The 16,168-nt window shown below is 44.0% G+C and overlaps 1 protein-coding gene across 10 annotated transcripts in view; it reads left to right on the forward strand.

Moving 5' to 3' along the window:
- Window positions 1-16,168, forward strand: part of LMO7 (LIM domain 7) — a 311,711-nt gene that overhangs the window by 270,677 nt on the left and 24,866 nt on the right. For 8 of the 10 annotated variants that reach the window (XM_063952955.1, XM_063952957.1, XM_063952951.1 and 5 more), the window contains 5 exons: window positions 63-119; window positions 4,000-4,025; window positions 4,651-4,755; window positions 5,373-5,462; window positions 5,637-6,190. In XM_063952955.1, the coding sequence (XP_063809025.1) occupies window positions 63-119; window positions 4,000-4,025; window positions 4,651-4,755; window positions 5,373-5,462; window positions 5,637-6,190 (832 nt within the window). Of the gene's footprint in view, window positions 1-62; window positions 120-261; window positions 304-3,999; window positions 4,026-4,650; window positions 4,756-5,372; window positions 5,463-5,636; window positions 6,191-16,168 lie in introns of all 10 variants that reach the window. The other 2 variants (XM_063952954.1, XM_063952956.1) reach the window with 2 other exon arrangements.

Below are 16,168 nucleotides of genomic sequence, written 5' to 3' on the forward strand. Positions count from 1 at the left end.
CCTGTTGTGATCATAAAATTGTAGTTTTATTTTGTTCTTCCTTTTTTGTGTTTTTCAATTAGAGTATGAACCTATTTCTATGAGAAACTATAAAAGGAGGTCACAATTTTTTGAGCAAGGTAACCCTTGTAAACAAAGTACTAGACGCTCTGCTACTGCCAATCTTCCAAAGGGTTCCTTTAGGACTAACCATGGTGCTGGGTTCTAAGTCTCTACTGCAATCTGCTGAAAGCAAACATAACCCATTTGTTCTTTCCTTAGGATCATCTGGTTTTTCTTACAGCTCATGGGTCTACTTGTGTGGTAATGGGTGATTTTTGTATTCTGACTTTTTTTTTTGCTTTGAACCGTATCCTACAGTGTAACCTACACTTTTCTTTGGAAGAAAAAGCCTATGACAGCCACATACTGTATCAAGCATATATATTTATACATGTTTTTATGAGCTCTTACATTCTATTTTTTATATAGTTTTGGTTTTATTTAGATTGCAGTAACTTTTAGCAAATGAAGCTAAGTAATACTGTATTCCAAAATATTGTATGAATTCTTGTTTGTGGTATTCAGTATTACTTCCAAATATTTTAAATGTTTCCAAAGGCTTTGCTGACTTTCAATTAAATTTTGTTTTGGCTTCTGCTTGTTACTAGTATTTATGGGTTTTTATTTTTCTAAAAATACCTTAAAATAGATCATTATGAAAACCACAGCTTATTTTATAAAGTGCAAATGATGTACCGGTATACCATCCTGATATGGATATAGATAGATATTTAGATAGATATTTAGATAGATATTTAGATAGATATTTAGATAGATATTTAGATAGATAGATAGATGCAGGTGTCCCCAAGAAAAGGAACAGGCAGCACTCCTATAAAAATTGCAGAAATATGTTCTTTATGCAAGTCGAAGTTTCAAGGCCCATTGGCCTTTTCATCAGGGTACCTTGAAACATTGGCTTAGATAAAGAGCATATTTCTGCATTTTTTTTCATAAGTCCTGAGTAGTGCCGCCTGTTCCTTGCTGGGGGACACCTGCATCTATACATTACTACTGGGAAGCCATCCTGAAAAACATTTACGTGTGTGTGTGCGCGTGTGTATGTATATAGATATATATATATATATATATATATATATATATAGAGAGAGCGAGAGGGAGATATATATATGTATGAGAAGTGTGGGGCACACACAGCTCACACACGAATAACTGACCCACTGATGGATATCAGCGTTTCAATTTAGTAAATTTTCTTCAGGATATGGTATTTGATATGAAGAAAATGTACTAAATTCAAATGTTGATATCCTTCAGTGGGTCAGTCATTTCTTTGTGAGCTGTGAGTGCTGCACACTTATCTTCCATTCATGCTGCTGCTTATGTGAGGGCACCGGGCGAAGCTGATTTTTTTTTTATGTTACAGCCTTATTCCAAAATGGAATTAATTTATTTTTCTCCTTTAAAATTCTACACACACTACCCCATAATGACAACGTGAAAAACTTTTTGGGAGATTTTTGCACATTTATTCAAATAAAAAAATAAAATCATATGTACGTAAGTATTCACAGCCTTTGCCATGAAGCTCAAAATTGAGCTCAGGTGCATTCTGTTTCCACTGATCCTTGAGATGATCCTACAGCTTAATTGGAGTCCACCTGTGGTAAATTCAGTTGATTGGACATGATTTTGATTTTGAAAGGCACACACCTGTCTATATAAGGTCCCACACTTGACAGTGCATGTCTGAGCACAAACCAAGCATGAAGTCAAAGGAATGGTCTGTAGACCTCAGAGACAGGATTGTCTTGAGGCACAAATCCGGGGAAGGGTACAGAAAAAAATCTGCTGCTTTGAAGGTCCCAATAGAGGGAAAGATGAATGCTGCAATGTACAGAGACATGCTGGATGAAAACCTGCTCCAGAGCGCTCTTGACCACAGACTGGGGCGATGGTTCATCTTTTAGCAGGACAACGACCCTAAGTATACAGCAAAGATATCTAAGGAGTGGCTTCAGGACAACTCTGTGAATGTCCTTGAGTGGCCCAGACTTGAATCCGATTGAACATCTCTGGAAAGATCTGAAAATGGCTGTGCACCGACGCTTCCCATCCAACCTGATAGAGCTTGAGAGGTGCTGCAAAAAGAGGAATGGGAGAAATTGCCAAAGATAGGTGTACCAAGCTTGTGGCATCATATTCAAAAAGACTTGAGGCTGTAATTGCTGCCAAAGGTGCACAAGCAAAGTATTGAGCAAAGACTGTGAATATTTATGTACATGTGATTTCTATGTGTTTTATTTTTTTTTATATAAATTTGCAGAAATCTCAAAAAAACTTTTTTGCACGTTGTTATTATTGGGAATTATATGTAGAATTTTGAGGGGAAAAAATTAATTTACTCCAGTTTGGGATAAGACTGTAACATAACAAAATGTGGAAAAAATGAAGCACTGTGAATACTTTCCAGATGCACTGTATGTATGTATGTATGTGTGTGTGTGTGTGTGTGTGTGTGTGTGTGTGTGTGTGTAGATGGGGAAGCTCACCTCCAAAAATAAAATGTAGTGTACTATTTAGTGGAAACTATTGAAACCAATCTTAGGAAGAATGAAATAGGAAACTACTGTGTACTAATGGTGCACAACTCATAATAAAGCTACTATGGTCTATTTCAAATATTCTTCCTTTATTATTATCAAAATGTAAAGTTCCAGATAGTATCTTCAAAGTAATACAAAATTCCATCTTGCATTACAGTCAAAAATTATTTGAAAAGTAAAGGGCAGCATACATCTGGCGGCAGTTTGCCCGATTCCCTGATCTGGACGAAACTACTGATTTTCTGCCATTGCAGATTGGCAATCCTTCTAGAAATCTGGCAGATTCTTCATGTTAAAAGTCCCTGATTTGCTGATCGCAACCATTTTCGGGTCAGAGTTGGGGAATCAAGGTCATATCCTCAATTCCCTAACCCAGCGTCTGGGGATCAGAGAATGCGACAATCAGCCGCATATGTACGAAGGCTTTTACTGAAGTAACAATGAAAGTATTAACTTCTAGAATTCATAATTATTTGATTAATTTGGCACAGCATATTTAATCAGTTGACCAATCTCCTCATTCAGTCTTTCTGAATTTTGGAAGTATACTCCGTTTCCATGAAGTGCAGTATTAACAATGGATATGGCTTGTGACAATGAATACTTCACACAGGGACAGGCACTATATAGCTATAGATATGGTTGCATAGCTTTCTCTGCCATGCATGTTAAATCTTCTCCATGTCAACTAACCATCCATGCATGACTGTATTTCTGTACGTGCTGTGTTTAGAGTTGCTGTGTACTGCATTTGGAAACCATTTGCTGCTTATTCATGTGCTACATATCAATGACTATCTCTTATTAGAGTCAGCTGTAAATGCTTAGTGATTTATATTATACCCTATTAGCACCTTTAACTTTTTGTGAGTGTGATAATAGAATACCTTGTTTGTCATATGGAAGCTATGTTGGTTGCTCTTTTCGCAAACGCTAGTAAAGATCTGTACAATGCCCGTTCAAAATAATATACATTCTGCATACATATTGCAACTTGTACTTCTGTCCATTTATAACTAAATTGTATGTCTATGTTGATTAAGTCCTCATAAATAGGGTTGTGAGAACATGTTATTTTTGTACCTTCATTTGTTATAGTTTTCTGATTATTGTAATGTGTGTATAAGGTTTGTATAGCATTTATATCAAGATATTTGCATGTGAGAGGCCTTTTTCGGTAAGGCCGTAAAACCATAAAATTATATTCCTTGTCATTAATATATTGGCTTGTATTTATGGCAAGCATAAAAAGGCAACCAAATAGCAAACATAATTATTTTAGATATTTATCATTTTGTTTAGTTTAGTAATTCTGTTTGTGGTCTGACTAATAATTGTTTCTGTGGCTTATAACCTTTTTTGTGTGTATTTATTTGTTTTTCTGCAACAGGAAGTTCAGATTCTGCTGCACCAGATGTAAGTAACAATTCTCTCCTTGCCTTAGCACAGGCCTGGCCAACCTGTGGCTCTCCAGATGTTGTGAAACTACACATCCCAGCATGCCCTGCCACAGTTTTAGCCTTCCCTAATAGCAAAACTGTAGCAAAGCATGATGGGACTTGTAGTTTTACAACAGCTGGAGAGCCACGGGTTGGCCAGGCCTGCCTTAGCATATTGGTGGCAATTAAGCTGGTTAGAGAAGTACATTATGGGATCAGTTCCACTAGTTGCAAAAGGGGCAAGTTGCTGTTACAACAGCATATAAATGCAGGCAAAGGCAACTGTACTCACGCCCTTGTGGCCTGATCTCGCACTGTACTCAGATTTTTGTACAAGGCCTCTGGATCAGCAAAAAAAAATCAGCGAGTTCGGTGGTACATATTGCGGCACTTACTGTTCATTGCCCCTAATTGAATTGGCTACTTGTTTTTTAGTTAAGTAGTCTTTATGTACACACCTTTTTTTTTTTTTTTTTTTTTTTTTTTTTAGTAAGGAAACCGATACTAGCTAGGAAATGGCCACTACTATTGCTTTTATAGCAGAGATATATTTTAGTCTTTAGTACTTGATCTGTATAGTTTATCAAACTCCTTAATTGTAGATGCCAGTTCCATCAATTAATGTTTCAACGCGATGGTCTTGGGACCCTGAAGAGGAAAGGAAGAGGCAAGAAAAATGGCATCAAGAGCAAGAACAGATCCTGCAGGTTAGGACTTGAACTGGGCTACCTCCATAAATGGGCATTAGTTTTAAAGAGAAACTCATTTTATACTGGTGTGTACTTGGTTGTTTAAATGGGGAGGTGGTTGATAGACATTTAAAAGATAGACAGTCAATAGGTTGACACCATATGGTCGACAGGGTCAAAAGGTTGACAAGTTTTTTAGGGGTTTTTAACGCTTTTGTACAACTTTTTTTTTTTTTTTTTTCATTTACTATCCATGTCACAAACTATTACCTTCAGTAACCTTGAAGCAAGCGAGGCGATTTTGGGGGGAAAAAATGTAATAACACAAAGCAAAATATATATAATTTTTTGTTGTTGACCTTTTGACCCTGGCAGACTTTTGACTGTCTACCATTTGGTGTAGAGTAGACCTAATGACTGTCTACCTTTTTTACATGTCTAACTTGTATACCGCACCCGTTTAAATGCAAATGGAACATCATTTGACTGTTTATTCGTAAATTGTGGTTGGATGCAGTGATCTTGCAACAAGATTATCCAATGGTTGCTATTGCTTAAGTTGCTCTGTTGTGATGCTTATAGGGGTATCCGTTTTATAGTGTGAAAATGAGATCATTGCTTTATTTTATTGGTAGGAAAAATACAAACGGGAACAGGAGAGACTTAGAGAAGAGTGGGAGAAGGCGCAGCAAGAAGCAGAGAAGGGAAAGTCTCATATTTATCAGGTTTGAACATTCATATACAGTGTATGCTGGTCTATGTAATTTAGTTAATGTGGAAGTATGTTGTATATAACCTTTCATTATTTATTGGGAATTATCTAACTTTAAGTCAATCAAGATTTTTTTTTACTTTATTACACACCAGCCGTGATAATCTGTAGTTTGTATTTTTAACAGGAACCAATCTATAAATTCAATACAAGCAGTTCAGTGACTTCACACCCCCCATCTGCGTATTGGAGAACTGAGGAATCTGATCTAATGGGAAGTGAAGAGGATATTCAAGAACACGAGAAGAGACTGGAAGAGGAACGCAAAAGAAAAGATGAAGAAGAAAGGTTGAATTACTTGGAAGCTCGCCGGCGCCAGGCTGAGGAGGAAGCTCGCCGGCGCCAGGCTGAGGACGAAGCTCGCCGGCACCAGGCTGAGGACGAAGCTCGCCGGCGCCAGGCTGAGGTGGAAGCTCGCCGGCGCCAGGCTGAGGTGGAAGCTCGCCGGCGCCAGGCTGAGGAGGAAGATCGCCGGCGCCAATCAGAGGAGGAAGATCGCCGGCGCGAGGCAGAGGAGGAAGCTCGTTGGCGCCATCAAGAAAATGAAAGAAAAAGGCAGGATGAGGAAAGGAGACGAAATGAGGAGGAACAAATAAGACTTAAAGAAGAAGAGGCATGGCAGAGGAAACAAGAACAAGAAGAGGAACAGCAAAGACTGAGGTCACAGAGAACGTACATCAGGTATGTATGGTATTTTTTTTTTTTTTTTTATTTGCTTGTGAAACTAATCAATTTTTTTTCTTTTTATATCTGACATCATGGAATAAATGCATTTATTAGGGAATTTGGACCACTAAGTAATAATTATAGTCTGCAATGTCAAAAAAGCCTTTACAGTTATTTTTTTAATGACAAAAAAAACTGCAGCTGCGTACGTAAGCATTCACGCCATTTGTCAAGAAACGCCTAAATAAACCCCAGTGCCAAGAAGTTGTCTTCAGAGATCACTGAATTTGAATAGATTCCACTGTGTAATTATATGTTATCAAACACAGGAATGCATCTTTCAGTGAGAAGGTCCACTGTTGGCTAGTGGTTTTTCAAACATAATTTCATTATGAATATTTAAAGCCTGTTGAACATGAAAACTAGAAAAGGTTATTAAACAGCACATATCAGGTAAGGGATATAAACACCAAGAAAGTGGCCAATTATGCTAATAAAAAAAATTGACTTTATGACCGAGTAAACATGCACATACAACAATCTTTATAAAGAATATATAACCCTTTTATTCTTGTTCTGTGCCTTTAAGAAATAAACAGTTAAATAATGTAACTGCCAACTTACACTTTTTTGTAAAAATGTGTAAAGATTTTTTGTAAATACATACATACAGTACATGTATCACAGTAAGAGATATAAGAAGAGTTCAAAGACTTGTAATATCCCCTAGTATATTATTTCAATGTTTATGATAAGAAATGGAGATGCTACTGTATACTATGCTTGTCTGGAACAGGCCATGCTCCAAAATGGAGAACCTTTGAAATAAAGGCACTTGTTATGGAGGCATCTGGTATACCTCCCAACTGTCCCTATTTTGGTGGGAGTATACAATTTTTTGGGCACTTTCCTGTCATCCCTACCGCAGGCTGGGCTCCCAGTGGTGGGGATTGGGAGACCCCCTCTCACTTATGCGCATGGCATCTATTCATGTGAGAGAGGGACTGGAGGCATGACCACCAGCTCATGGAGAGCTGGGCATGCCCCCACAGTGACAAAAAGGGGGGCATGGGTCACAGGCACAGCATATCCAGTTAGGCTATGCCCCTTAAATTTGGGTGCGTGCCAAAGGCATGGTGTTTTGAAGCTAGGTATATGAGAACATATCTAGTATTTGAAATGGGTAGAAAACGTATTATTAATGTTAATAATTACACATATAAAACACATTCGTCCCAATTTCTCTTACGTCCTAGAGGATACTGGGGTTCCATTTAGTACCATGGGATATAGACGAGTCCACTTGGAGCCATGGGCACTTTAAGAATTTGATAGTGTGGGCTGGCTCCTCCCTCTATGCCCCTCCTACCAGACTCCTTTTAGAAAATGTGCCCGGAGGAGCCGGTCACGCTTATGGAAGCTCCTGAAGAGTTTTCTGCATTTATTTTATGTGTTTGTTATTTTCAGGCAGGCTTTTCTCTCCATTTTAAATACCAGATTACCTCAGCCAGTATAAAAAGCGGGAAGACCGCGCGCGCCATTGAAGGGGTGGGGCCTTTACTATGAGTGGATCCAGCAGCTCACCAGCGCCATTTTCCCTCTGCAGTGGACACAGACGCTGACTGACAGGGATGCACAGCTTCTCCGGAGAGACTCCAGATTACCTCAGCGGTACCAGTGGGTCATAGCAGGGGGGCAGCGATTATTAATGTACTAAGTCCCCTATAAGGGTACTTAGTCTGCAACCTGGCTAAGTTTGGCATTAGCGATAAGGGCACGGTGGGGGCTGGCTCCAAATAACTGTCTCTCCCTGAATGGCTCTTTGTGGGTTAATTGTGCTTAAACTTTTCCTGTGTGTGTGTGTGCGCTGTCACATATACATTATGTCAGGCAAAGAGTGGGTTTCTTGTACAGCGGAGTGTTCCTCTTCACCAGGGGGCTCACTACTGTGTACTCAGGGCAGTGCACCTTCCCAGAATAGCGGGGCTGAACTGGAGTGGGTTAATTCCATTAAAGGAATGATCTCCAATATTTCTAAGAAATTATCCCGCAATGAGAAAGAAATGCAATACTTAAGACAGACTGTGGATGAGTTTATGAATAGAGACTCAGTCCCCAAACCAGCGTCTCAATCCCCTCCCATTTGTCCGCAAAAAACGATCTCTGGCCCATATCCTGCAGTCTGACTCTGACACTGACATGGAGGAGGGCAAGGTGGATTTGGAGGGGGAGGTGCTAGTCTGTCACAGGGAATAGGGGCTCTTATAGAGGCTATCAGAGATGTTCTGCAAATTCCTGATAAGATGTCAGAGGAGTTTAAGGAATCTTATTTTAATGTAAAAAAGAAGTCCTCAGTCACTTTTCCTGCGTCAAAGGAATTGAATACCCTGTTTGAAGAACTGTGGGTTAATCCTGATAAGAAATTTCAAATCCCTAAAAGGTTACGCTCATCTTTTCCTTTTCCTCTGGAGGATAGGAAAAAATGGAAAAATCCACCGATAGTGGACGCATCAGTCTCTAGGCTGTCATGAAATATTGTATTGCCTGTCCCTGATGCAGCCTCCCTAAAAGACATGGCTGATCTTAAAATTGAGACTACACTCAAATCATTGTACACAGTTGCTGGGGTGGCCCAGAGACTCACTATTGCATGTGCGTGGATCACAAAAGCCAATGCTAAATGGTCAAGTAACCTAATTGATGGGTAAGATTCCTTGTCTAGGGGGAATGTTGTTTTACTCCTGCAACATATACAGGACTCTGCAAACTTTATGGTGGAAACCATAAAAGAGAGAGGCTTGCTTAATACACGCACCACCGCTATGGCAGTGTCAGCACGCAGGGGCTTGTGGCTACGCCAGTGGACTGCTGATGCGGACTGCGGGAAAGGCTTGGAAGGCCTACCATTCACAGGAGAGTCCTTGTTTGGAGATGAACTAGACAAATGGATCTCCAAAGCTACTGCGGGTAAGTCTACATATCTTCCTTCCTCAGCTCCCTCAGCCAGGAAAGCTGATTCAGCTTCAAATTTACTGTCCTTTCGGACGGCCAAGTTTAAGGGCAAATCCAGAGGTGCTTCTATGGCCTCCAGAGGCGCAAGAGGTAAACCACGCAAACCAGCAACTGCAGGTGCTCAGGAACAGAGCTCAGGCCGGGATCCCTGGGTCATAGATCTGATTTCCCAGGGTTACAGACTGGAGTTCCAAGAGCTCCCACCTCACAGATTCTTCAAATCAGGCTTACCAGTTTCACAAGAGGCAAGTATAACTTTGCAGCATGCCATTCAAAAACGGGTACAGACTCAAATCATTGTTCCAGTTCCACCTCATCTGCACAGCAAGGGGAGTACTATTCCAACTTGTTTGTAGTACCGAAACCGGACGGTTCGGTACGGCCGATTCTGATCCTCAAGTCCTTGAACCCATTCTTAAGAGTGTTCAAGTTCAAGATGGAGTTCTGAGAGCGGTGATCTCAGGTCTGGAGGAAAGGGAATTCCTAGTGTCTCTGGATATCAAGGATGCATACCTTCACATTCCGATCTGGCCACCTCATCAGGCTTATCTACGGTTTGCACTGCAGGACTGTCACTACCAGTTCCAGACCCTGCCATTTGGTCTCTCCACGGCACCGAGGGTATTCACCAAGGTGATGGCAGAGATGATGTTTATACTCCGCAAACAGGGAGAGAATATAATTCCGTACCTGGACGATCTTCTGTTAAAGGCACCATCCAGGGAGAGGTTGCTGGACAGCATTGTTCTCTCAACCAAACTTCTCCAGGATCACGGGTGGATTCTGAACATTTCGAAATCTCACCTAGAGCCAACTCGGAGGCTTCCATTCCTGGGAATGATACTGGACACTGAGTCACAGAAAGTGTTCCTTCCGTTGGAAAAGGCATTGGTAATCCAGTCGATGGTTCAGGATGTCCTGAAGCCAACCTGGATATCGGTGCATCTATGCATTCGCCTTTTGGGGAAAATGGTGGCCTCTTACGAGGTACTTCAGTACAGAAGGTTTCATGCAAGACCCTTCCAGCTCGATCTTTTGGACACAAATGGTCAGGATCGCATCTTCACATGCACCAGAGGAACAGTCTGTCGCCAAAAGCCAGGATCTCCTCTCTATGGTGGCTACAAACTTCTCACCTCGTCGAGGGTTGGAGGTTCGGAATTCAGGACTGGATTCTGTTAACCACGGACGCAAGCCTCAGAGGTTGGGGAGCAGTCACCCAGGGGTCACAGTTTCAAGGAAGATGGTCAAGTCAGGAAGTCATCCTTCCAATCAACATTCTGGAACTCAGGGCCATGTACAACGCCCTTCTGCAGGCCTCCTATCTTCTTCAAGATCGGGCCATTCAGATCCAGTTGGACAATGTGACAGCAGTGATGTACATAAACCGACAGGGCGGAATGAAAAGCAGAGCAGCAATGTCAGAGGTGTCAAGAATTCTCCTCTGGGCAGAAAAAAAACGCTGTGGCATTGTCAGCGGTCTTCATTCCGGGAGTAGACAACTGGAAAGCACACTTCCTCAGCAGTCACAACCTGCACCCGGGAGAGTGGGGCTTTTGCCTGGAAGTGTTTAGGTGCTTGACACGTCGTTGGGGATATCCACAAATCGACATGATGGCCTCTCGTTTCAAGAAGAAGCTCAAGCGGTATTGTTCCAGGTCAAGAGACACACAGGCACTGGCGGTAGATGCTCTGACGACTCCATGGGTCTAACATATGGTGTACGTGTTTACTCCACTTCCTCTGATCCCAATAATTATAAAAAGGGAAAAGGTTCAAGCAATACTCATTGCTCCGGACTGGCCAAGAAGGGTCTGGTACGCGGACCTTCTGGAGATGCTCCTCGAAGATCCGTGACCTCTACCTCTTTGCGAGGATCTTCTGCAACAGGGCCTGTTCATCTATCAGCACTTACCGCAGCTATGTTTGACGGCATGGAAGTTGAACGGCTGATTCTAGCCAGAAGAGGGATCTCTAACAAAGTTATCCCGACTATGATCCAAGCCAGGAAGGGGGTAACGTCTAAACATTACCACCGTATTTGGAAGAAATACTTCTCTTGGTGTGAGAGCAGAAATGATTCTGCGCTTTTTCTGCAGGCAGGTGTGGATGTGGGCCTATGTCTGGGCTCCATAAAAGTCCAGATTTTGGCCTTGTCCATTTTCTTTCAAAAACAATTGGCTTCTCTCCCTGAGGTCCAGACGTTCTTGAAAGGTGTTCTGCACATCCAGCCTCCCTTTGTGCCTCTTACAGTACCTTGGGATCTCAATTTGTTGCTGCAGTTCCTCCAGTCTGACTTGTTTGAACCGTTACAGGAGGTTGACATAAAATATCTTACGTGGAAGACCATCACAATGTTGGCCTTGGCTTCAGCAAGACGTGTGTCAGAGCTGGGGGCTTTGTCTCACAAAATTACATTTTCCATGAGGACAGAGCTGAACTCGGAACTCGTCGGCAATTTCTTCCTAATGTGGTGTCTGCTTTTCACGTCAACCAACCTATTGTGGTTCTGGTTTTCACCGACACCTCTGCTACTTCAAAGTCTTTGGATGTTGTGAGGGCTTTGAAGGTATACGTAAAGAGGACAGCTCGTCACAGGAAATCCGACTCGCTGTTCGTTCTCTATAATCCCAATAAAATTGGGTGTCCTGCTTCAAATCGGACTATTGCACGCTGGATCAGGGTCACTATCCAGCATGGTTATTCCACAGCAGGTTTGCCGGTTCCAAAATCTATACAGGCCCACTCTGCTAGGTTGGTGGGTTCTTCCTGGGCGGCTGCCCGGGGTGTCTCGGCTTTACAGCTCTGCCGAGCGGCTACGTGGTCTTGTTCGAACACATTTGCCAAGTTCTACAAGTTCGATACTTTGGCCTCTGAGATCCTTCAGTTTGGTCAATCAGTTCAGCAGGAACCTCAGCACTCTTCTACCCGGTTTGCGAGCTTTGGTACATCCCCATGGTACTAAATAGAACCCCAGTATCCTCTAGGATGCAAGAGAAAATAGGATTTTAATTACCTACCGGTAAATCCTTTTCTCGTAGTCTGTAGAGGATACTTGGCGCTCGCCCGGTACTTCGTTCTTCCTGCTCTGTAACTTGGTTAAGTATTGTTGGTTCAGCTGTTGCTGTTCCTGTTTTAACGTTGGGTTAGCGTAGCTTTCCTCTGGTTTGTGTGTGCTGGTTCGGATTCTCACCACTATCCTTTATTTCTCTAACGTCCTAGTGGATGCTGGGAACTCCGAAAGGACCATGGGGAATATCGGCTCCGCAGGAGTCTGGGCACAACTAAAAGAAAGCTTTTAGACTACCTGGTGTGCACTGGCTCCTCCCACTATGACCCTCCTCCAAGCCTCAGTTAGATTTTTGTGCCCGGCCGAGCTGGATGCACACTAGGGGCTCTCCTGAGCTCTTAGAAAGAAAGTATATTTTAGGTTTTTTATTTTACAGTGAGACCTGCTGGCAACAGGCTCACTGCAACGAGGGACTAAGGGGAGAAGAAGCGAACCTACCTGCTTGCAGCTAGCTTGGGCTTCTTAGGCTACTGGACACCATTAGCTCCAGAGGGATCGACCGCATGGAACTGGCCTTAATGTTCGTTCCCGGAGCCGCGCCGCCGTCCCCCTTACAGAGCCAGAAGCAAGAAGAAGTCCGGAAAATCGGCGGCATGAAGACTTCTGTCTTCACCAAGGTAGCGCACAGCACTGCAGCTGTGCGCCATTGCTCCTCATACACACTTCACACTCCGGTCACTGAGGGTGCAGGGCGCTGGGGGGGGGGGGGGGCGCCCTGAGCAGCAATAAAAACACCTTGGCTGGCAAAACAATCACAATATATAGCCCCAGAGGCTATATATGTGATAATTACCCCTGCCAGAATCCTTAAAAAAGCGGGAGAAAAGTCAGCGAAAAAGGGGCGGAGCTATCTCCCTCAGCACACTGGCGCCATTTCTCCCTCACAGCTCCGCTGGAAGGAAGCTCCCTGGCTCTCCCCTGCAGTCTACACTACAGAAAAGGGTAAAAAAGAGAGGGGGGGCACTAAATTTAGGCGCAGTAAATATTATAGCAGCTATAGGGGACATAATTCAGTTAGTCCCTGCATTATATAGTGCTCTGGTGTGTGCTGGCATACTCTCTCTCTGTCTCCCCAAAGGGCTTCTGTGTGGTCCTGTCTTCTGTTAGAGCATTCCCGGTGTGTGTGCGGTGTGTCGGTACGGCGGTGTCGACATGTTTGAGGAGGAAAATTATGTGGAGGCGGAGCAGATGCCTATAGAAGTGATGTCACCCCCTGCGGGGCAGACACCTGAGTGGATGGTTTTATGGAAGGAATTACGTGCAAGCGTCGACTCCTTACACAAAAAATTTGACGACATGCCAAATGCGGGACAGCCAGCTTCTCAGCTCGTGCCTGCCCAGGTGTCTCTAAGGCCATCAGGGGCTCTAAAACGCCCGCTACCTCAGATGGCAGACGCAGATGTCGACACGGATACTGATACCAGTGTCGACGACGATGAGTCTAATCTAATGTCCACTAAGGCCATTCGTTGCATGATTGAGGCAATGAAAGAGGTGTTACACATTTCGGATATAAACCCAGGTACCACTAAAAAGGGTATTATGTTTGGGGAGAAAAAACTACCCGTAGTTTTTCCCCCATCTGAAGAATTAAATGAAGTGTGTGAAGAAGCGTGGGCTTTCCCCGATAAAAGATTGATAATCTCAAAAAAATTACTAATGGCTTTCCCTTTCCCGCCAGAGGATAGGGCACGTTGGGAAACACCTCCTAGGGTGGATAAAGCGCTCACACGTTTGTCTAAAAAGGTGGCACTTCCGTCTCCGGATACGGCCGCCCTGAAGGAGCCTGCGGATAGAAAGCAGGAGGCGATCCTGAAGTCTGTATATACACACACAGGCATTATACTTAGACCAGCTATTGCGTCAGCATGGATGTGCTGTGCTGCCGCTGCATGGTCAGATTCCCTGTCAGAAAATATTGACACCCTAGACAGGGACACTATTCTGCTAACCATAGAGCATATAAAAGACTCAGTCTTATACATGAGAGATGCACAGAGGGAGATCTGCCGGCTGGCATCTAAAATAAGTGCATTGTCCATTTCTGCTAGGAGAGGCTTATGGACTCGGCAGTGGACAGGGGATGCAGATTCCAAAAGGCACATGGAAGTTTTGCCTTATAAGGGTGAGGAGTTATTCGGGGATGGTCTTTCGGACCTAGTTTCCACAGCAACAGCTGGGAAGTCGGCATTTTTACCCCATGTTCCCTCACAGCCTAAAAAAGCGCCGTTTTATCAGGTACAGTCCTTTCGGACCCAGAAAAACAGGCGAGGGAAAGGCCGGTCCTTTCTGTCCAGAGGCAGAGGTAGGGGAAAAAGGCTGCAACAAACAGCAGGTTCCCAGGAGCAAAAGTCCTCCCCCGCTTCTTCCAAGTCCGCCGCATGACGGTGGGGCTCCACAGGCGGAGCCAGGTACGGTGGGGGGGCCGCCTCAAAAATTTCAGCGATCAGTGGGCTCGCTCACAGGTGGATCCCTGGATCTTTCAAGTAGTATCTCAGGGGTACAAGCTGGAATTCGAGGCGTCTCCCTCCCGCCGTTTCCTCAAATCTGCCTTGCCAACAACTCCCTCGGACAGGGAGGCTGTGCTAGAGGCAATTCACAAGCTGTATTCCCAGCAGGTGATAGTCAAGGTGCCCCTACTTCAACAAGGACGGGGTTACTATTCCACACTGTTTGTGGTACCGAAACCGGACGGTTCGGTGAGACCCATTTTAAATTTGAAATCCTTGAACACATACATAAAAAAATCCAAGTTCAAGATGGAATCGCTCAGGGCGGTTATTGCAAGTCTAGACGAGGGGGATTACATGGTATCCCTGGACATCAAGGATGCTTACCTGCATGTCCCCATTTATCATCCTCACCAGGAGTACCTCAGATTTGCGGTACAGAATTGCCATTACCAATTCCAGACGCTGCCGTTTGGTCTGTCCACGGCACCGAGGGTGTTTACCAAGGTAATGGCGGAAATGATGATACTCCTTCGAAAAAAGGGAGTTTTAATTATCCCGTACTTGGACGATCTCCTAATAAAGGCGAGATCCAGGGAGCAGTTGTTGGTAGGAGTAGCACTATCTCAGGAGGTGCTACACCAGCACGGTTGGATTCTGAATATTCCAAAGTCACAGCTGGTTCCGACGACACGTCTATTGTTCCTGGGAATGATTCTGGACACAGTCCAGAAAAAAGTGTTTCTCCCGGAGGAAAAAGCCAAGGAGCTGTCATCTCTAGTCAGAAACCTCCTGAAACCAAAACAGGTGTTGGTGCATCACTGCACGCGAGTCCTGGGAAAGATGGTGGCTTCTTACGAAGCAATTCCTTTCGGCAGGTTCCATGCCAGAATCTTTCAGTGGGACCTGTTGGACCAATGGTCCGGATCGCATCTTCAGATGCATCGGCTAATAACCCTGTCTCCAAGAACCAGGGTGTCTCTGCTGTGGTGGCTGCAGAGTGCTCATCTTCTAGAGGGCCGCAGATTCGGCATACAGGACTGGGTCCTGGTGACCACGGATGCCAGCCTTCGAGGCTGGGGGGCAGTCACACAGGGAAGAAACTTCCAAGGACTATGGTCAAGTCAGGAGTCTTCCCTACACATAAATATTCTAGAACTAAGGGCCATTTACAATGCCCTAAGTCAGGCAAAACCCCTGCTTCTACACCAGCCGGTACTGATCCAGTCAGACAACATCACGGCGGTCGCCCATGTAAACCGACAGGGCGGCACAAGAAGCAGGACGGCAATGGCAGAAGCTACAAGGAGTCTCCGATGGGCGGAAAATCACGTGCTAGCACTGTCAGCAGTGTTCATTCCGGGAGTGGACAACTGGGAAGCAGACTTCCTCAGCAGGCACGACCTCCACCCGGGAGAGTGGGGACTTCATCCAGAAGTCTTCACACTGATTGTAAATCGT

Source organism: Pseudophryne corroboree, chromosome 2 (genome assembly GCF_028390025.1).
Source record: "Pseudophryne corroboree isolate aPseCor3 chromosome 2, aPseCor3.hap2, whole genome shotgun sequence".
Classification (NCBI taxonomy): Eukaryota; Metazoa; Chordata; class Amphibia; order Anura; family Myobatrachidae; genus Pseudophryne; species Pseudophryne corroboree.